This window comes from Poecilia reticulata, chromosome 1 (genome assembly GCF_904066995.2).
Source record: "Poecilia reticulata chromosome 1, P_reticulata-male-v2, whole genome shotgun sequence".
Taxonomy (NCBI): domain Eukaryota; kingdom Metazoa; phylum Chordata; class Actinopteri; order Cyprinodontiformes; family Poeciliidae; genus Poecilia; species Poecilia reticulata.
Window position 1 is genome coordinate 25,211,946 of NC_088830.1, and position 23,005 is coordinate 25,234,950.

Below are 23,005 nucleotides of genomic sequence, written 5' to 3' on the forward strand. Positions count from 1 at the left end.
TTGAGTGTTGAAAGCGTCTCACTCTAAGGTCTGTGTGCACTTTCAATCCCCTTGACTTTGTCTGTCACAACTAATGCAGACTCATTCTTCTTGATTTGGTGTTATTAGATAGGAAGTTGCTGATGAAGGGAAAATACCTCGCTACCTGCTTGACGACTTGGGAAGCAAATCTAGAACGGGCTTCATCAGTAAAAGCTTCAGACGGTGTGTGTGCATGTGTGTTTGTTTGTCTGGTGGGCTGTGAGGGTTTTCTAGGATATTAGGGGTACAGCCTAGACATGTTTCTTTTTTTCTGTGTGCTTTTTACACCTGAAATTGTCTCACCTTGTTGTTTTAATAATCAGATATCTGGAACGCTTCTGGTTTTACCTACCTAGCTTACTCTTTTTTGTTTTATCTACATTTTTATCTTTATTTTTATGTTTCCTTTTCTCTTTTATTATTGTGAATAAAGAGCTAAATAAATAAATAAACACACACCACCAAATTTTACACAGGTTTCGATGGAGCTGGTTGTTGAGAAAATGTTGAAGGCTGGAAATTTTTAGACTTCAGTTTCATTGCACGATAGATATTTAAGGATTTCAAAACCCCTGCATTGTCGTGAGTATTGAATATGAGTATCAAGGAGGAAAAGCTTGAGCAGGCGTTATTAGTAATATGTTCAAACTCTGAGTGTACACTGAAAAAAGAGAAGCTTAAAAAATGTAATTGGTTACAAGTAATGGACAAACTTAGTTTATTAGTCTTAGTTTAACTTGATAATTTCATAAATCAACTTGAATAAAACTAATTTGACTACTTGTGACCAAATTACATTCTATTTAAGCTGGATCACCTGTTCTCTTTTTTCAATGTATATATGGTCATATTGTCCATTGCTATTTTTTCCTCCTACCTGCTGCTTAAATAAGCCTGACCTTTTTTCACCTTGCTGCTCCACCTTCCATCTCATTCCCACCGTGCTCAAGTCTCCACCGTTCTGCCGCCACTCTTCATCTGAAAAGTTTATTATTTTTGACATGGGGGGCTGATTTTATTTACTTTTCTGCTCCTCTGTCTTTCATCTCTGATTCATCCCATCCTCACATGCACTTTCTCTCCCTCGCTCCGAGTGCACCGGTGTTTATGATGCGCCTCGCAGCTCCCTTATCTGGTGCACCCGGCCTCGGCTGATAACTGGGGCCTGTCAACTCCTTCGGATACCAGAGTGTTTTGATGCACATGAGTGCTGGTGTGTGAAAGATTGTGTTGAATTCTATGTAAGTGTAGAAGTATCTGCGTATGTGGTAGAGAGTGTGTGCGTGTGTGTGTGTGTGTGTGTGTGTGTGTGTGTGTGTGTGTGTGTGTGTGTGTGTGTGTGTGTGTGTGTGTGTGTGTGTGTGTGTGTGTGTGTGTGTGTGTGTGTGTGTGTGTGTGTGTGTGTGAGTAAGAAACATGCTCAAAGATTATCATCCCATGGGAATAATCAAAGGAAAACGTGGAAACAGGTGATTACATGGATGTTTGGGTGATTACAGAGTGTGTGCATGTACTCAGCTATCATTTTGTTGGCTTGGAGAATAAGACCGGGTTGATTTATAACAGTGTTCGCTCGTCCTTGGTTTTTATCTTCCTGGTTTTTAATGGAAGAGTAACAATACATTCAGCTCATGGGATCAGACTAGTTTTCGCTTCATGAAGGCGAGACGAGGTAAGATTTTAATATTTTTCAGTGGTATTCTACATTTTTTCAAAAAAGAAAGAGTAGCGGTATCACAATTTACTGATGGGCAACTCAAGAAATACTTTCTTTACCACAAGTTTGAGCACTCTCCCTCATATCCAGTGCTTAAAATAAAAGCATAAACTTTAAAGTATTTAACCTGTAGCTTCCAGTAAAGTAAAAGTAATGCCATCATTCAAAACGTTTAGATGAGGCTCGACCTGTCAGCTGAAATTTTACCAGTGTCTTAAAAATGTTACCAGTGCTCCTACAACACGCTTCAACAAACAGCTGCCAACTCTGAAAATGAAGGTAATTTGCCACTACAAAACAAAAGGAGCAGCTGTTTCCTCAGTTTGTGACATTAGAAAATGGCAGTCAACTGTAGTTGTTGAGAACATAATTAAGGTCTGAACTATAAATTTGTCAGGGAACTGCTTGCAGAATTGCTGGAAAGGAAATAAAACCCATTGATTAAGCTTAGAGAGCATTCTCAGTCTTCACAGGCCCTTCACATAGAAATACAGGTATTTTTGACAACAACCAGCTGTTAAAGTCTTGACCGTCTGCATGGAGGGAAATACAATTCATTTTACCTGAAAAGATATAGTTTTTTAACAAGCCAGACAAGATAGTGAGCTTTGCTTCCTTATACTGTGGTGGATATGTGAGATTAATCAGATCTGATGTCATCTGAGTGGATTTGAATTCACAATATTCACCGATGTGCAATGCTGGAGTAATACAACTAAACTGTTTCAGAATGGTTTTGTATGGACAGAACGTTTCTGTGAAAAGAAAAATGCTGCTAAATCTGATTACTGTGTTTACGAGGATCGTCAGTCGGTTACTGACACTCACCGTTTTGTGTTTTGTTACGCTCTGGCAACTGCAAGTAACAGCACTCACCACGGCATCAATCAAATAAATCAATCAAATGTCATTTATATAGCACATTTCAGCAACAAGGCATTTCAAAATGCTTTACATCATAAAAATGCTAAGTTATAGAACTCAACAGATTATTAATTAATGTTTCATTGATTATGTTTCAAGAGCAACTCTAAACAGCTGGTTTTTAGTCTAGGAACGCAGTGGTTCAGCAGTTTGGCATCATTCAGACCAAATTCAGCAGGAATTTAGTTTTTGTTGGGTTCAGCATTTTTCATGGGGGCACAGAACAAATTACATAAACAAAAAGTTATATTTTATAACTTAATATATTTAGAAAAAACAATTAAGTCACATTTTTTACAAAAGATGAGAACATTTTTTCTGTTGTGAATGGCTCATACCAAAACTTTGTCATAAACACGACTCAAAATCCTTAGAAGTAACTAAGAACTAAAGGCTTGCAAGTGAGTCAACAAATCCTAGAATATTTTATTCCTTTGAAAAAAATATAGTAGATTCAAGTATTAGTACATATAACATGTTCACACATTCATTTCTTTTTATTTTAGTCACTGTAGCCTAAAGTAAGATCAAAGACATTTAAAAAATGTCTCTCGTAGAACTTTTGAAGCAAATAACTTTTTCTATTATTTAATCTGCTTACTATATCTACTTGGCGTAATTTAAAATTTGATCAGGACATGTTGTCACTACTTCACTCTATCACCGATGCATCATATTAGCATCTACTTTTCTTTCTAGATTGTGAGAACTATGATGCGACTCGGGATACACGCGTAAAAGGACCAAACTGATGTTACACAAATTTGTCATTGTGTCGCATTATGCAAACTTGGCTGCTGTGCTTTTAAAGCTGGAACCTTTAAAGGTAACCTTATGCGACATCAGAGCAAGATTCTTCTGAAACGCCAGAGTTTCAAAGACCTTTTGCTTAAATTAGTTTTGGCTCTGTAGTGAGCACGATTTCTATAACGCATAAAAGTGCAATATGTGAAAACATCTACTTAGCTGCCAAATCAATCTTTTGAGTTTAGAAAATTAATCATTCTTGAAACATTTTTTACTTTTGCCAACAAAGCTTAAGATGACAGCCAATTTCTTCCTGGGATTAAGCGAACGATCAGTGCACAGTAAATATGTATCAGCCCTTCAGCAAGACCATCAAATTTTCATGTTTGGGAATATTTCTATAATAGGATAGACACACACACACTGCAGGGCTTGTCATAATCTCAGCTGCTTTCACCACTTTCTGACTGTTGACCCTCAGCCCCCTCTGTCAGCTGGGGTTAGTGCGGATGACTTTAGTTGACAGCACCAACTGGAATGCCCTTCAAATACTGTGCCAAAACAACAACTATACACACATACAAAGCACGGTCAAAATGTGTTGAGTGCACATATATGTAAACAGCTCCTCATCTGCCCTACAAAACAGCATGAAGCCCCTAATATGTATAAAACTACAGCCTGGAGGTGTTTTTTTAAATACAAACACAATAACAGCAGTGAATCCAAGATAATTCTTTAAACCATTTTTCTTGAAAATGTAAAGTTCTCCTACATAGCACATATTTTAATGTCTCACCGCCTCATATTTCATTACTCGTGTCGTGATTGGGTGGTTATTCATCACCTACTCTTTAAGTAGCTTGTACCATGGCGCAGCATCATTCACAATCCTCTTCTCGCTTCGAGGCATATCTCTCTTTTTATGCACTAGCAGGCTAACTGTCGATATGCCGGAGAAAAGATTTGTAAGCTAACTGTCTCTCAACTGGTGCTAGCAGCTGTGGCTCTGATGGCTTCTGGGTTGAAATGTGTAATAAAGTTCTATTTAATTTTTTGCTTTGCTGCAAAATGTATCATTTATTCTTTAATTTTGAAAATGATCTGAGGATTTTGTTGTCTTTTGGTTTTCATTTAATTTTGGATTTTGATTATTTTGAGCTGTTTATATTCACAAGTGACCTTAAGAGTAATTGTAGATTGGAATAAGAGACTGTGGTCATCATAAAAAAGGTCGTATGTTTAGCATCATTTTAACATTTGTAGCAACGATGTTTTTAGTTTTTTGCACGCTGGATTTACTCACAATACGAAAAAAATGTATCTGAATATGTTTTGAAGACTGGAGATGTAGCTGCATTCTACAGTGGCAACTAAATCAATGAGAAACTAGACTTAAATCTGTCAACAAGTAGCAGGAATTAGAATAAAATCTTTATTTTTTTCACCAACTGCACCACATCTCTCCTAACACATACAAACAGATTGGAGTCACTGGACTATAGACAAAAAGACACCGTTATGGGAAGGCAATCAACTCTTATTGTTCATATTTTGCCTTTGTGCATCTAATAACAGCTCTCCAAATTGCTCCTCAGGAGATCAATAGAGCCATTTGGTATTGAACTGAATAACTTCAGAAAACCTCACACATATAATATTCAGCAGTCACATATATGCAGTTATGCTGAGATTTTATCGAGTCATTATGCACCGTGGAGCAAATTGTTTGTGCTGTTTTAGGTACTAATGGACTGAAGAAGAAAACATTTGTTAATCTAAAACATAAAGTCTGGCAACAAATAATTTAAAGTAATGTATACATATTATTTAAACTCTCAAGATTATGATATGTTAATACTGAGTGTAAGAACGTCAAAACTAGTCGCATTTAATTCTAATCATTTGGTTTGCATCCTTTTACACTTCAATAAAAACACACAGGAAACAGAATGTGTTTGTCTACTTGGCCTTTATTCTATTTTATTTATAGATTTGGGGAAGCAGCTCAAGAATTATGAGTATTGAAATGTTGTTTTGGGCTCCTACCAACACAAGCAAACGATTTTAAAGGGAAACTATGGCGTTGAAAAATGTGTTCCTCAATTCTCTGTTCTTGCTTGATTTTGTTTTTAATCTATTGCCAGTTTTTGGTGATTCTCCTGATTTTAGTGCATATCAGATGCCAAACAGTGCAGCTATGATTTAGACATCCTGAATTCAAAAGCATACCTGTTATGTGTCGGTGAAAGTTGGCTTGAGGGACCTCATACATCCCCCTGAAGTTTGTTTTAAATAGATCACAATCTTTGTGCGGAAAGTGATGTATGCCCGTGTCAGGCCTCTTTTTGTGAGTATGCCAGATTTATAAATGAGACCCCTGAACTCAGTCCAATAGAGGAATTATGGGATGTATGGTTTTGGGATGACTGCCATCGTCCTTGTGCTTCCACAGAATTTGGATGATATTAAATGTTCAGATTTTAAATTTTGCTTTAGTTTCCTGTTGAATCACAGTGGACCTAATTATTTTCTTAAGTTTACATAATGTATATAAAATATAAGCTTAATATACATTACTAGACGTATATTTTAAAGTCCAGTGGCAGAATACACACACACACACACATGCAGAAATGTGCATGTATAAAAGCATTTCTAATGATACAGCAACACTGTATTTTTTGTGTTTTCACTCTGCAAGCTTGTTGAGAGCTGCATGAGAACCATATGGTTAAAATGCTACATTTTCCGGGTTATTATTTGTAGATTATCTCAACTCAGTTGAGTTTTACTCAGACAAGTACAAATTGAAAATCGCAACAAAACATATTTTAAATAAACTAGTGGTACTTTTGGTACCATATTCACAAAATGAGACTTTGAATCCAGGAAAACAGTTCTGCAGCAATGTGGCATTTCATTTACAGAATTAGATTGGCTCTGCAAAATATGTGGGCAGCAAGTTCAAAAGTAACACAACTTTAATAGATTGAATCGGTTGAGTGAAGCTGTATTAACAGAGGTCATTGTTCAGTGTTGTTTCATTAACAGAAATGTATTTCAGTTTGTCTTGACAAAAGAGACAAAGAATAACCCAATTTTAAGAGTAAACCATCAGTTTTCTCTGCAAATAATTAAAATGCAAAAGACTCCTGTAGAATAAAAACGGCTTATAGAAAATTAACTATCATGAAGCTGGAAACTCCAGTGTGTTTGTCTATTTTTTTTCTTAGCATTTTGATTTCATTTGATTTCTGTTCATATTTGCTTTTCTTCCTTTTTGCCCTTTTGAATACAAGTCAGTTTTAGCTCCATTATCTACTGATTATCTAACTGGAAGCTAAAGCAATGATTGGTGGACCGTTTGCTCTAGATCTCAGTGTCCAGCTTGGACTGGAAACCAGCTCGTTAATGGGAATAGTACAAATGTAAACACTTCTTGGAGATTAGTGGAAAACAAAACACTGCAATGCAGAACATAGAATAAAACAATATTGTAATTTAATAGAGGCTATTATAGTTGATGTAGTCCCAATAACTCAAAAACCAACACTGAATCGACTCAAACAGAAGAACTTCTGTTTGTAAGAGCTTAAAATCCAAAAATTAGTTTCTGCTTTATTCTTATTATATGTACGTATTAATTTATTGCACAGGTCAAACTCTTATATTTCATCCAGTGACATCCTTTAAAGTTTTTCTTTATTTGTTGTTATTTGTTGATTTTAAATGACAAGAAGTGTGAAATGTCTTTTTTAAGTTCACTGCACTTCAGCAGTGGGACTCGGATATCCTGAAACGGAACGTGTGGCTGCAGAAACACATCAGCCAACCTGACCACATTCGCTGGATGGCATGTTCTAGAATGCCTCCAGGCTGGTGTTATAATGTGGCCATAATGAGAACTAATCCCTTCTCCAAGTCCTTCATTCGCTCTTCTATTAGTCTGCTCAACAGCAACAGACAGTGCTCATCTTAAGCAATTGCTGCGCCGAGAAACTTCCAGGATTTATTTAGATTGTGTTATTTACTGTATGCTTTTTCACAGATTATTTGTTACTTGGCTGTTTTTTTTTTTTTTTTTTATGCCGTAACTAAATGTATGAACCTGGAAGCAAAAGTGAATTTCCCACTGGGACTAATGAAGTTGTCTGACTCTGACTCCGGCTCATTTCCACACCGGAAAGGCTTCATCTTTCATCCTCTGCTTTAACACTTTTAGGGAACATTTAACATGTGTTCCCATCCTCCACCCCACTCTCATCTTACCCACACTAATCATGAAAGCTGAAACTGATACAGATGTCAGGAGATCTTCCCTTCAGAGAAGATTTTTATCAGATAAGATCTCCTCCTTGGAGGATATCAGCTAAAAGTGTTGACACTTATCTGGGTCCCCTGCGGCTATCATCATGCATCCAAAGCGAAGGGATTAATGAGCAGCAGTTAACGCTGCAGATTTTTATCCCTGGGTTTTGCTATGCAAATTCGACTCACATTGCTCTGTTTTTAAAGACATTAAAGGAATAGTTCCTTTTTAAGTGAAGTTCAGTTATTAGGTTTCTTACCAAACATTTCAGTTAGAAAACCAAACCAATGTCAAACATCTGTCTCAAATGGTTTTGAGCATCCTTTGCTCATGTTACTCAAACTGAATAAATTAGGTGGCACAAGATCTCAATGCTTCAATTCTAGATGGAAGCATTAATTAAATATGTCGGATTTTGTTATTCGTTGGCTAATCTAGAATAAATACAAGCAGCAAAAATCTACACGTCTTAAAAGTCAGTCTGTGTCCTGCTGTTAACATTTCCAATAAGCACCAGGGCGTCTTTCTTTACTACTTCAGAGGATTTGGAAAACTTCAGTTTTTGTTTAAAAAAACTTCTGATGTCTTCACAAAGCATCGTTACAAAAAGGTACCGACTCCGTGACCCGGTTTTAACAGACGATGACGCTGAGAGCAAGTACAACACCTGGCTTTTTTTGTTTTTTCTTTTTTTGATGAGCAGTTTTGTATACCAACAAACATAATCGTGCTCTTAACTTCAGAGCAAGTCTGGCGAAATGTGCAAGCTCAGCAGTTTGCAAAGCTCTCTGTGTTTGTTTACCTCAGCCGTTTTTCCTACCGGCCATGCAGAGCGAAACGCCACCAAAAGGCAAATCACTGCATTGGTTTTTGGAGGCTTGGGTATTGTATCAAGACACAACTGAGGCGTCAATGTTGAGCATTTTACTGTGCTTTGGTGCAGGCACATTTTAGATTTGATTATAGGTATATGTGAGGCTGAGGCTGTTTGCACTCTGATGGAAAATAATCTCACTTTAAGGTCCCTGTCAAAAAATAAAAAATAAAATGCTGTCTGTGCACAAAGTTCATACAAACCAGGGATTGATTTACAGATAAAGATGTCGTTATAGCTGACATGGTGATGTGTTTGAATGTTTTTCTTTCACCTGACATGACATTGAAATGATAAAAACATATTTTATCTATAGTTATTTATTTGGACATCTTCACTGTCAAAATTTACAGCACTGTGAAGGGATTTTAAAATGCACTTTTAAATATTTAAATAATCAAAAGGTATGTTGGATCCAGTAAATGTCCAAACCTGGTCTGGAGGCAGAACTATAATACTGATATACATCACAATTATGCTCAAAGTTGTATTTAATTGAGATTTTATATAGAAGACCAACATGAAGTATTTCTATAAGGCTGATTTAGTGAAGAGTTCATGATTTTTAAGTCCTCACATTGTTTTCCATTTTAGGTTTGGGCTTTGAATAGGCCATGGACACGTATTGATGAACCTCACCCCAGCATGTAGTGCTTGCAGCCTTTTAACAGGTTTCTTTAAACACTATTCTCCCCTTGTTGAGACAAAGCAACCCCACATCATGATGCTGCCACTGCCACCACGTTTCAGCATGAGGATGGTGTTCAGAGTGATGTGCAGAGATAGTTTCCCTCAACACATGGTATCTGCAACTCAAGCAATTTTTTGTGTCTTTTTTAAGTTGAGTTTGGTGACTGTTGTTCTCTTGGCTGAATTTTTCTTTAATACTCTCTTTTTGCCATTCTTATTTTTTAGAATCTTTTAGAATTCAGCCATGCCATATTATTTAATAAGGCAATTATCTTTTCTTGGGTCTTATTTTTTATTTGTAAGTCAAGCTGATTGTAAAGCACTATTATAAGGAAATATAAGAAGTTATATACAGCTCTGGAAAAAATTAAGAGACCACTTAAAATGATCATTTTCTCTGATTTTACATTTTATAGGTTTATGTTTGAGTAAAATGAACTTTGTTCTTTTATTCTATGAACTACTGACAACATGTCTCTGAAATTCCGAGCAAACATTTAGCATTTATTTGAAGAAAATGAGAAATGGCCAAAATAACAAAAAAGATCCAGGGCTTTCAGATCTCAAATAATGCAATGAAAACAAGTTCATATTCACTTAGAAACAAAAACACTAATGTTTAAACTTGGGAAGAGTTCAGAAATCAATATTTGGTGGAATAACCAGGAGGTTTTCAGTGGGGTTCAGTGCAATGAGCTCTTAATTTTTTCCAGAGCTGCATTTATTCAGAACCTTAATATTGTTTTTGTGGTGGGAAACATGTTTTAAAAAATCTCCCCCTTCAGTTTTACCAACATATATTACTTCCTCCATTTTGGTGATTCTAATATAAGGTCGCTACTGAAACTACAAGTCTCTGAGGTTCTGTTACATTCTGATAAAAGATAAAGCTCAGCCCCGTTAAAACACCTTCTTGGTCTGAAAGAGTTGGAAATTGTGAGGCTTTAAGGACAGCCTCATTCAGTCTAATGGAGGATGATGAAAAAGTGACAGACTTTTGTCATATTTCTCAATAGCGCTACAGAAAGCCCGCTGATGCCAGTTTTCAAATTTGTATGGTGCCTATTGAATGAAGTATTTGAAAAGGTCCTCTACATCCGTGCGAGTTATCCATTATCCATAAGGATGAAAGCAGGCAGGAGGCAAGACTAATTAGCAGTGCCTCTCTCCAGGCTGAGTGTTCTCTTGAAATCACGCTATTCTATAATGTTCTTTAGGGTTTTAGACCGCAGATCGTTTCTAGTGTCTAAGATGCTGTGGTTTTTGTATTTTTTGTTTCTTTAAAACGGTTTCTTGCTGCATGACGTACAAGAGAGTCAAAGATTTGCCTCCCACAGATTGATTATGTTCTGATTTCTCTGAATCTGGTAATGAATTAGAGATTAAATAATTGAGTTTTGCCATAGCTGAATAGAGTGTATTCATAACGTTCACTGTTTACTGCATGTTCAGATTCATACACAACTGACAAAAAGTGTAAAATTGTTTAATACTTTGAAAACAAAAATGTATGGTAGCTTGGCAGCAGAAAATGTATTAAACAGGTCAGCATGACTGTTAAAAGCCTGGCTGGCCAAAGACATGTCTCCCTACAGTATCAGCTAAAAAGTTCTGGACATTCAGCAAATTCTTCTGATAACTTTTATATCCAATCTTGACATCCTCATCTTCCATAGCTGGATATTAGGATGGCAACAAAATGTCTGGTGCTACCTGGATAACACCATATGAATTTTACTGAAATACAAGATGTTGCCGATAATGCACGCAATGTCATCAGTTCTGTTGTTGCTAAAATACAGACACAACATCCTAATGCATTTGTGACAATATCTGGCGATTTTAATCATTCCTCACTCTCTTCAACACTGCCAACGTTTCACCAGTTTGTCAGCTGCTCCCCCTGGGAAAACAGGATTTTGGGTTTGTTTGATGCTAATGTCAAGGATGCATATGTCTCCAAACCAAGACCTCGTCCTGACCACAGTCTTGTTTTTCTCTGTTCTGAATACAAACTACCTGCTGGGAAGATGACCGTTAAGAAAAGATGCCCCCCAGGCATGTTTTGAAGCAACTGATTGGACCGCTCTCTGCCAGCCACATGGAGAAGAAGAAGATTACAGGAGCGCTACAAGAAATATTTCCTGCCAACAGCCGTCACAAGCTACAATAACTCTTTGAAGATTTAATGAGTTACAATAACATTAAATTTTTCTTTGGGATTAATAAAGTATTTTTGAATTTTAACTGAATTGACTTACATTGTTAGATCTAAAGCAAACCGTTTCAGTGAGCTTCAGCGACTTATTTTTCAGCCACACTTATCTCGATGATATGCTTTAAGCATTTATATGTAACAATAAATATATGTGATGGCTAACAAAGGAGTGCTTAGACTGAATTAAAAGTTAGAGTACAAGCTGGTGACAGTGGTGCTTGAGGAAGAAGATTTAAAAACCCTTCAGATGAGCTTATCTGTCACGCTGCCAGTTGTTTCTCTTAGTAGATCAGACAAAACACTCTGTGGCCGTATCTGTGTGTGTCAGCCACTTGGTGCAGTTCCCTCTTCGAAGCAATCGCTTTTTCATTTTGCTTCAGTCACTATGTCAAGCACCTTTATGGGCGTGTTTTCCCTCCTGTCTGATTGTGGGTATCAGCTGCCGACAAAGCGTCTGCAAGTCCTGTCAGCTGTACTATCAAAATCCCACCCTGCATGAACAACACAGCCAAACTGAATTGAGTTTAGATGTAGCGAGATGAAATTCACCAGGGGCATATAATTTCATTACTGTCTCCATTAGCCTTTAGCCGCATCGATCACAGACGTAAGGGTGAGAAGGCAAGTTGCAGGTCAAAGATCTGAGGTCTGAGCGGCTCTGTCGGATCTGCAGCCAATGGAAACACAAAGGTGTAAAGCTAGAAATAACGAAGACAGTATCCAGATCTCTATAGTAAAGGTTCAAAAGGTGGAATAAGTATGTTGGTAAACCCTTAAATGTTTGTCTTGACAAAACAGACAAATATATCTCACACCATCTCTTATTTTCATTCTATCATCAAAAACTTTAATCTGTTTTATTAAGATTTTATGTAATACACCAGCAGAAAATAGGTAAAGTTAACTTGCCAAGCCATGATGATCTGTTTAGTACATCATCTGACAATGGGAATATTATAAAATGACTGCAAGCCTAGCAAGACTTTGTTGTCCTAAACCGACAGCACACCTGCAGGAGAAGGTTTTCTGGTCAGAAAGTATGGAAATGCAGCTTTTTGGACCATGAATGTTTGAAAAACACATTATCCCATTATTATTCCCGGTGGTGGCAGCATCCTGCTAGGAGATGCAGGGACAGGGAAGCTGATGGGAGCATAGATGGTTGTGAACACAGTATAATCCTAGAAAAACGTGTTCAAGGCTGTAAAAGACTTCAGATCTGACAGAGGTTCAGTATACAGCAAGAGACATGTCCATGTTCTTCATCTCATTGGATAGAGCTTTAGCTATTTTTCAACAAAGAGTTGAAAAAATCTAAGTCTGCAAACCTGGTAAAACATAAAACATCAAAATACTTACAACTGTGAAAACTATCGACTCTTTTGGGACAAACTGCAGTTCGGGTTATTTTGAGAATTCAATGCTCTCGTCGCAGGGATGTAGGGATGCAACGGTCTTTTCTGCTATGTGTATGAGTTCTGTCAGCGCTTAAATGAACTGATTAAAGTAAGCTAGCAGCTATGAGTCCACAACAAAGAACCCTGAAGAGTTACTAAAAAAGCAGCCAGACTACAGATGAGAGGCCAAGAAAGTACGTTTACAGGAGGAGGAATGGCAGCTCCCGCTTTATCTGCAGCGGATGAAAGTGCAGCCCCATATGTGGAGCATTCATTTGCATATTCTCCTTTTTTGAATCCTGCTTTTTGTAAGCCACATGGGGGCTTAGACAGTGTGAAAGTTAGGAACTAAATTAAGTATTTAAAGTTATCCAGCTGTGTGTTCACCTCTTCACATATTATCCATCCACCTATCCAACATTGATTGAGAAGGAAAGAATTTGTCCAGAAAAAAATGTGCATGAACCTTGGAAGGAAAAAAGTGTGCAGGTTTTAGTCTTTGTGCATTGTTTATCAATTGTGCTTCAACTGCAGCTACATAATGTTGCAACTAACAATTCAAATAAGAACTTGTAAATGTTATGGTTACTTACGTGCCGAGAAAAAAAAAAAAACAAGGTCGTACTATATACACACTACACAGGCAGTCATCATAATTCAAAGGTTTCCCTAAATTTTCCATTCAAACTTGTTTGCAACAAAAAAACTTGATAAAAACACTTAGTTGCTGTCTTGCAGATGTGACTCTTCCTCTCAGACTTTCACAGTAAAATACTCCATCAGTTGGGGTTATAATACAACAAATATATATAACTTATATATATTCATTTTGTTTCTTGTTCTGTTGAATGATGTCTTGTTAAAATGCTTTGTAGCATGTCCTGGTTTCTTTTTGAGCTAAGAATATAATATCAATAGCATCATCTTGACTCCCATTTTCTGTCATACAGACACATTTAGACACAATTTAGCTTTTTTCTCTCTAAAATTAGATTTAGATTTTAAAAGTGTTTTTCCAGGTTTTGTGTCCATGAAATAATTGAGTTCCAGTATTACAGTTTATGGGCTTGCTGTTTTTAAGGCTTTGACTCCACATAAACCACTAAATGTGTTCATATTCTGGTTTTAGCGCAGCAACAAAAAAACATCGGTGTCTCTGCTGAAAGCACAAATTGTTCACCTTCCTTGTCTGGGCCAAAAGCAAGCACAAAAGGGTTTTTTTTATGAGTGAATAATGGATGTTTTGCTTCAGGCCAATGTCCCATCTTTGTGCTCTGTGGCTTTCCAGCTTATCCTGCCTTATTGTACTTTAAGGCTTTTCTGCTCCTCTAATCTTTTCTTTCATTTGGATGTCTTTCAGGTTTCTTGGAGTGCCTCCTGGTAGAGGCAGCTGCCCACTCACTGGTCCGTTGCCCTTTGACCTCATTTATACTGACTACCACGGCCTGCAACAGATGAAGCAGCACATGGGACTGTCACTGAAGAAACACAAGTTAGTGACAGAGTTTGTTATAAGCTTGACTAGAAAAGTTGAGTTTGTGTGGGACATAACATAAGGCATTCTAAAAGATAGGTAAAGTTCAAATAAAAAACTTAAATTAAGGTTTTGATCTTAACCCAGTCTGACCATCAATATCATCCGTATCCGACTTTTTCATGTCTGTCTCAACGAGGGGTGAACTGAATAGTTGACCCTGATTTCCTTCATTTTGAGTGATTGGCTCTTGTTTACATGTTAGATGAATTGTGTCCATCAATCTTATTTACAATTTGCATTACAAGGAACCCTAAAAGTCAAAGTCAATTTATTGGTGGTTTAAGTTGTCTGCTAGTTACAGCCTATTTCTGCGGTGTGAGTTTTATTTTAAAACGAAGGAGCAGATTTTGTTTTTGAGAGCACTACCTTCATGTGTGTTGTTCCACAGGTATTGTTTGATGTTGTTTCACAAGATTGGAGCATTGAAGATGTATTGTGACCTTATCACATCTGACAGTGTCAGTTATTTTTTAAAAATTAGTATCGACCAAAGTCAAAATTCGCAGGTCAGGCTTTTTATACATCGGTGACTGAACAAGAAAGCTACAATGGGTGCACCCTTAGTCTGAATTTAAAACTTTTTACACTCCTCTCCCAGAAAAATCTGATTTGTGCCACTTCCATATGTGGTACTAAATCAGACATGAAAGTGTTTCCTTATGTCTTATTTGTTATATGTTCAAAGTCAGTGAGACACAGCATGAACAGCATTCACTCTCATAATTTAGATGGCCCAATTAATCTAACTTTTTGGACTGTGGGAGGAAACCTGAGAGAACCCTCACCTGCACAGGGAGAACATGCAAACTCCATACAGGCCAGGATTCGACCAGGAGCTTCGTACGGCTTCCGACGTGCTACCAACTGCACCAACATGCGACACCGAATTTCCTCTAATTTGTTTCATTAGAGGACTCAGTGGTTGCCATAGTGCTGCACATTTTCTCATGGGGGGGATTATGTGTACATAAGGAAGGAGTGATTACTGAATTACAAGAAACAAGGGGGTTGAAAACATTCTGTTCCATCCAGTTAAAATAAATTTGGGAACAAAAAAATGAATAAAAAATGTTAAATATGGTGAACAGCATGGCTACCTGTATATAAACTGGTCTGTCATGCTCCATTACATTGCAGAGCAAGGGTAATAATAATTATAATCAATACCACATGCAGTGCAAGATGGAAGCCTTTTTAAATACTGACAGCTAACATGCAATTCCACATGCAGTAATCGCTCCACACAACGTAACATGCAAACCTTAACATTTATTCCTATCAGACCTCATTCTTAGCAGCTGCTAGCTGCTGTGTGATTGTCATTCTGTGCTCACTGTGATCAGGAGAGAGGTGCTTAAACGCTTTATGAAGTGGAAACGGGAAGGAAACAGAAAACGTGTGCCTCATGAGAGAAAACACAAATTAGACTCTCTCTCTCTCTCTGCGTGTGTGCGTGTGTGTGTGTGTGTGTGTGTGTGTGTGTGTGTGTGTGTGTGTGTGTGTGTGTGTGTGTGTGTGTGTGTGTGTGTGTGTGTGTGTGTGTGTGTGTGTGTCTGCGCGTGTGTGTGTGTAGTAGTGCAAAAAAAGTGTGCTTAATGGCTTTTGGCATTGCTACAGAGTTTCAACAACTTGGAATCTAGGCCATGACAGGCACAACGAAGAGGCACGAAAACATGAATTAATATCCAAGGAAAAAGGATTTAAACTGCCAGAATGCACTGAAGGAAAATAATCAGCTGCACATCCCTGAGAGCACTGCAACATGAACCCACAGCAGCTCCAGGGCTCTTTCATGTCGTTGCCTCAGAAACAAATAAGAGAGTCCAACTATATTCTTATTCTGTCGTCCAGCTTCCTTCCAGTGTTAGTTTCAGTCCGAAGCTTCATGACTTGATAAATCAGTTTATCTGCTACCTCTAGATATGATCACAGGGTTTGACTGTTTGGATGTTTTTATTTTTTTTTTCTCCCTGTTAATGAAGGAAACAAAAGAGTTGAAACGGGGGGCAGCGAATTGTATTGGACTAGGAAGTCAGCTAAAAATACCGAAGCAAATATTCTGTTGAAATAACAAACAGTAGCCAAGATAACAGAGACGCGGAGATTTTAGGAAACTGGGGAATGGAAAGCTGCTGTTACATGTTTAAAGGGCCAGTCCGTATATTTTTAAAATCCAATTATGAGCAAGAAAAATGTATTGCTGATGGACTGGGAAGTTATTTTCCCAGCATGTAACCCATTTTGCTGCCTTTATCTTGTTCTCGTGATTTATCTTTTTCACACACACACACACACACACACACACACACACACACACATTTCCAGCAGACAGACCAGCAGAAGTTGGCGCCTAATTGCTTGCCGTGTTCACCTTTCTGTTGCTCAGTTGTTACAGTGCGGTCTTGATCCTGGCTGTCTTTAACAAGATGTGACTCTTAGTGTTTGTAAAGTATTTTGTTCTATCCCACACTTTCTATTTAGAATTTGTCCGTTTTTAAAGTAACACTGAGGTGTGCAGTTGTATCATCTACCTAGACAGACTTCTCGTGCTCCATTATTATTACTGCAAGTATTTCTGGTAAGGCTTCTAACGCTTAAAGAAGTAGTGTGCATTTTATAATTGGTAATATCTCCCTTACCTGTAGAAATGTATCATATCACTGTGAGTTTGTAAGAAGTAAATGAAGTGGTGGGAAGCTAGCAGATGATCAAACATTCAAAGCACTTGAGAAAGCTTTAGCTTCTGAAGCTAATTATAGACTTTTGGTTTCCACTGATAAAGACTTTTTCTGTTTGAATGACTTTAAATACCTTAACTAATTTAATCACCCACCCAGCCATTTTGTGACATTAAGTTAAAGCTTTTTGGTGTCTGGAAAATGAACAGCTTCAAAAACCTCCTAAATGTTGAGTCACATTCGACTAGCACTGCGCTGTTACCTAGCAACCCCAACGAAGCCCAGCCCATCACCTAGCAACCAGCCCATTTTTTATTATATAACCCCATCAGCATACAGACTGGTCTGCTCATAACCACTTCCTTAATGCTTAAAAATAGACGTACCAAAAAGGGTGTCATGCCCACAGAACTGACATTCATATTTCTGATATTTAGATGAGAGTAGCTTCATTCTATTTCTTATCAAATAGAATTAACTGGAGAAAACAGCATTTTTTGTTGTTTTCTGCCCTATAATTTCTCCTTATGTCATTTACCTGTGTAACAAGGACCCTAAGGATGAAGTTAGGTCAATGACATCCCTACTTGCCCCTCTCTCCCCTCTTTTATTCTGGTTGAGTCTCTCACAGGCCGAGTTCAATTAATCACATGGTCTAAGCTTTACAACCTCTTTCTTCTCAGTTCTCTTTAATTACCTTTGTTTTATGTTTGCACTGACAGCCACTCTAATTTATTAGGCCTGTGTAACTTGGTAATAATGAGAAAGGTCCTGTTGTGTTCGGGGCGTCCTACTTGCTCCACTTTATATGATTGTTTGCGTGGAGGCGAGGGTGTATTGGTGTAAGTGGACCGCTGTCAGAGAAGATGCCGAAAGCAGATAAGAGTCTGTTTTAAATCAAACCCACTTATCTGATAATTGGAGCAGCATATTGATCCACTCCCCCCCCGCCGAACCTCCTCCCCGTTTGTTGACTTTACTTCTGTGATAGCGGTGTGTCGAAGCAGATATCTGGGGGGCACGTCTGCATCCAAACACCAACAAAACATCTTCCCAGACTGAAGGAAAACAACACTGCCTGCACTAGTAACTGTAGATAATTGATAAATGAGGGAAGGGTTTTGCACACAAACACCAACAGCAAAGCTGCATTTTTTTAAGCTCCTTGTAAAAAAATATTGACAAATTTTCTTTGACATAACAATTGTGTATCCTTTTTTTTTTATCTTCTGCAAAAGCCAGAAAGCAAATTCCAGCTACATGAATACAATGTTCGATATTGTAGAAAGCTGTGCATATTACATCACAAATTTGGTATTTTATTCGCACTGCAGTCATAGATGTCATAGCAATAGACAATTTTGCCTTTAAATGTATCTGGATGGAAAATCAGTTTTTATTGTTGGTAACAAACTTTCATTCACACAATTGGATCCTGTCTTCAGTAACATGGATGTTTGGAAAGCAGATTTTCTGCTGCGTCTGGTCATGCAAGCTCAGCTTTGTGTTATTTTACTGCATGTGTGTTGTTTTTTTCTTAAAAAGGAATATCCATGTAGACTACATATCTATACATTACTGAAAAGAAGTAGAGCATTTTTTTCTGTCTTCCTGTTTTCTGTTTTTGTTTCCACTAAGTTTCAAATGTAAGGAAGAATTCCCAACAATTAGACGAAGTTAAGAGGAAGGGTTGGGTGAATGCTGCAAAAATGTGGTTAAATAAATTTAAAGCTAGACTGCTCAAACTTTGAATAACCGTCTTTTTTTCTCAGATGATATAGGTTTGATCAAATAATTGTAAAAAAAAAAAAAACAATTTTTGTCAGTAAATAAAATCACAAACCAGTGATTAAACACATGTTGCCACCTGGATTTAACTAAGCAAATTTTACATGAACTCCACGATCAATTGTCTTTCATCTAGCAACAAGTTATTTTATCCCAAATAATGCAATGAGTAGCTTATCATTTCTTAAACAACCATGTGGAAAAACACATTCTGTGGTCATGGAAAGATGTTAGCATCAAGGAGAGAAAACATCTAATGCAGGGGTCACCAACTCCAGTCCTCGAGGGCTACTGTCCTGCAACTTTTAGATGCGTCTCTGCTCAAACACACCTGGATCAAATAAACTGCTCATTTCCAGCCTATTGCAGAGAGGAATGAATGCTGGTGAGGAAATTCAGACATGTTGGAGCAGAGGTGAATCTAAAAGTTGCAGGATGGTAGCCCTCGAGGACTGGAGTTGGTGACCCCTGATCTAAGGCATGAACTAGAAAAGTTAGATGAAGAACTCTCCTGCACAGTATTAAAAACTGGAAAAGTGCTCGTTAAAAAAAAACACCTAATAATTCTAATCTAATGTCACATAAACATTTCAGAACGATGGACGCATCAGGGTGAGAAGACAGGTAATCAGTAATCAGCAACATTACGATCTTAAAGAATTAGGTCAGAGAAATACCGAATGACCAAGTTACTCCATGAATTGATTGTTTTTCCTTCCCTGATGAGAATCTCTCTGGACTTTAAGACAAAGGCTTTTTTCACTGGATGGACTCTCCAGTCATCAGTCCAAGATGTTGGTGAAAAATGAATGCAACACTGGATAGAAATAAATCTTGTGAGAAGCTCAGCAAAACAAATCTGTGCTATAATTTAAACCACCTAATCAATTATTGGTGTCAAAATCTTTAGCTTTTGCTTAGCAATAATCATTTGCACACCTTGGTACTGAAGTAAAAGAAGTTAGATTTATTAGGATAAAGTGAGAGAATAAGACTTACAAGCAAGAACTTGAGTCTCACTCCATCGACAAATAAGAGATAAATTATCCCCACTGGAAAAACAGCTGATCTCCCTCCTCTTGTTGCATTTCTTAAAACAAACTTCATTGTCATTTTTCTCTCATTGTTTCATTTTTCTACCATGTGACTAATGCCGGTGCGTTAAGTCAGTTTGGTCACCAAAACCTGAGCTGTGCATGAATGTCTGCAGATAGTTTAATTGTGTATTAGAGCTTTGTGTTTAATGCTTCGGACCTCATAACACGCTGTCTTCTTTTAGAGTATTGTGCATTTTGCAATGTATACGACACATGTCAAATATCTGACCAGATGTATTGAAAGTTGTTGCATCTAGTGTGAAACTATGCAAGACTTTAAAAGGTTATATACCCATGGCAGTACTGGCTAATGTATCACTGGGAACTTTAGAAAAATCTGGAAATTGTTTACAAAAACATAATATGTACTTTAGAAATTGCCTTATTAAAACCATACTAGCAACTCGGTACCAGTTTTAAAACCATCCTACATCCAAGTGTAAAATACTTCCCTCATTTGATGCATCATTAATAATACATTTATTAGATATTTAATGATTTATTAAAGTCTTTCAGGTCATGAATAGGAACAGAAATGTAGAAAAGAGTGGAAAGTGCGGAGATATGTACAACTTTGAAGGAACATTCAAAAACGGAGGAGAACCTGATGTAGGGTAACACTTGTTTTACTTGCGTTACTTGTTTCACTTGCTTGTCATATTTGGGAAAGGAAGTGACAGATGGGTTAATGTTAGCCTGCAGGATAACAAATGCATCCCTTTTAGAAATGGTACTGTTATGTTAATGAAAACAATTATCCAAGCAAAGGTTATTTTTAATGTATTTAATGTGGAGATGTGCATTAAAGTCACCTGGATCAAAAATGAAACACCAGAGTGAACAAAAACATTGATAATGAGCCACCCATGCTCTGTTTCAGGTGTTATATAAAGGCTTTATGGTTGCTGTCTTTCATTTGTTCGCCGCTTACATGCAAGCTGATACTTGGCATACAGAACAGTCCTGTTAGCATCAACGCATGTGCAACACACGTTGTAAGGTTGTTAAGATATAAGGAAGTTGAAGCAACTATGAATATTCCCTCCAAGCCTTCATGTACAACAAGCTCCATAGCACAGCACAAGTTTCAGAGTGTTTCCTCATCAGAGGAGCGAGCTGTGATTTAATTTAGATAACCACGCTGAGTGCATCCATCGTTTGCATAACAATAAGGAAAAAGTGTGAAGAGGGTTTGTTTACTTCTAACTTTCTTAATACATCAAGTAATGCTTCATTCTGTGCTCCTACTGCGCATTGCATCACATAACAACATGCCACCCTGCCATGATTCCCTCACCCTGGAGAACCTCTGAGCAGCCGTTTAACCCAGATTAGCCCTTTACTCTGATCTTCAAATAGATATTCAGCTCAGCTACTCCTCTGCTTATCCCTCCTCTCCCCCAACTATTTTCTATCCTTTGGGGATGGCTTATCCTAACAGAAAACCATTGCAGAGCGGGTGGAAAGTGACGGGGCAGGGGATAAAAAAAAAAAACAGGGTTAGATACAAACGAAACCAACACTCGTTATTAATAATTCATTGCCGGCTTTCTGTGGCCCTCAAAACTCAACATGAAGGCGTTTCTGTGGAATTCCTTCATCAGCGCAGCAAATAACACGAAACTCAGACGTGAGGATCGTTTGATTCTTTTGAGTAAAGAATATTATTCAGTTTTCTGACTTTTGTGGGAATTTGTAATAAGGCTGTTCCATTCAAATCCTCAGCCTTTGTTTAATGCTTTTTTTTTTTTTACAGTTCTTATAATCGAATGCTTTGTGTGATTTTGTCTGAAAAATCTTTACTTCTGTCTCTGTTGAAAAGGCTTTGTTCCAGAAAATGTTCTCACTTTGAGAAGTCGCTTTCTTTCTGAATCACAAATAAATTACTTTTACTTTAAATTTTAATGAAATAAAAGTGTTCCTGTTAATCAAGTGATTAAAACATTAGTGATTCTGTTGGATAATGAAAAAAGGAGAAGGAACCAAGCAGCAGTTCAAGCTCGAGATGTCCTAAGGTTGAACATTACAGCTCAAGATGTGAAAATGTTTTTTTTTTTTTCCCACTCATTTTAAAATGTGGAACTCATTTAAATTCATCACAAACAGAGTAAACTATTTCAAACACTTTTCTTGCAGTTTACGCCCAGAACTTACTGTTTCAGAAAGCGTGTTGGGAAAAGCTGCTCTAGCAACAGCGAAAACCACAGCATCAGAGGATTGACAAACAAAATTCAGTCAAAACATCCGCGCGGCTGCAGTCAGTGGATCAAGACCCACTTTACCCAGATGAATCCTACACAGGGGCTGCAAATTTCACTTTCACTACGAATGCTTGTTACACTATTTTCAAATATTTTCTGGTCTCCCATAAAATCCCAATAAAAGCTTGAAGCTTGGTAGCTAAACTCGATCCGTGTGCTGCTGTGTTGTGCTGTTGCTCCACAGATGCCACATCAGAGTTATTGACACATTTGGGACAGAGCCAGCCTACAACCATGAAGAGTATGCAACCCTGCATGGCTATCGGACCAACTGGGGCTACTGGAACCTGAACGCCCGGCAGTACATGACCATGTTCCGTAAGATTACACTGTCTTTCCTGAGTTTTAATCACTTTTTTTACTTTCCTGTTGTCTCAGTGTCTTACCACAGCTTTCTTTAAGAAAGCTTTGGCTGCCATAGCATCCAGTAAACTCGTTGCTCTCATCAGGCGTTATTTCCCAGACGGAGCTGAGAGATTATACTTTAGTTAGTTTATGAGTCGCTGAATGGCTCACCACCAAAATACTTTAAAGCTCTGTTGTCGTCGTATCAACCTTGCAGACCTCTCGGGTCTTCTGGTTCAGTTCTGCTCTGCATAATGTGGAACAAAGTTCCAGAAAACTGCAAAACAGCTGAAACACTGAGTTCGTTTAAATCGAGGCTTTGATTAATAACAACTGGAGCATCATAAAATGGAGTCTGTTTTAACACTGCCTTTGCTTTCTTTAATTTTGCAGCGTAAT

General features: G+C 37.6%; 1 protein-coding gene across 1 annotated transcript in view; it reads left to right on the plus strand.

Moving 5' to 3' along the window:
* Positions 1-23,005, plus strand: part of LOC103467751 (alpha-1,6-mannosylglycoprotein 6-beta-N-acetylglucosaminyltransferase B-like) — a gene marked incomplete at its 5' end in the record, with an annotated part of 122,526 nt that overhangs the window by 85,042 nt on the left and 14,479 nt on the right. Inside the window, 2 exons of the mRNA XM_008414418.3 lie at positions 14,261-14,392; positions 22,446-22,579. Coding sequence (XP_008412640.2) covers positions 14,261-14,392; positions 22,446-22,579 — 266 coding nt within the window. The remainder of the gene's footprint in view (positions 1-14,260; positions 14,393-22,445; positions 22,580-23,005) is intronic.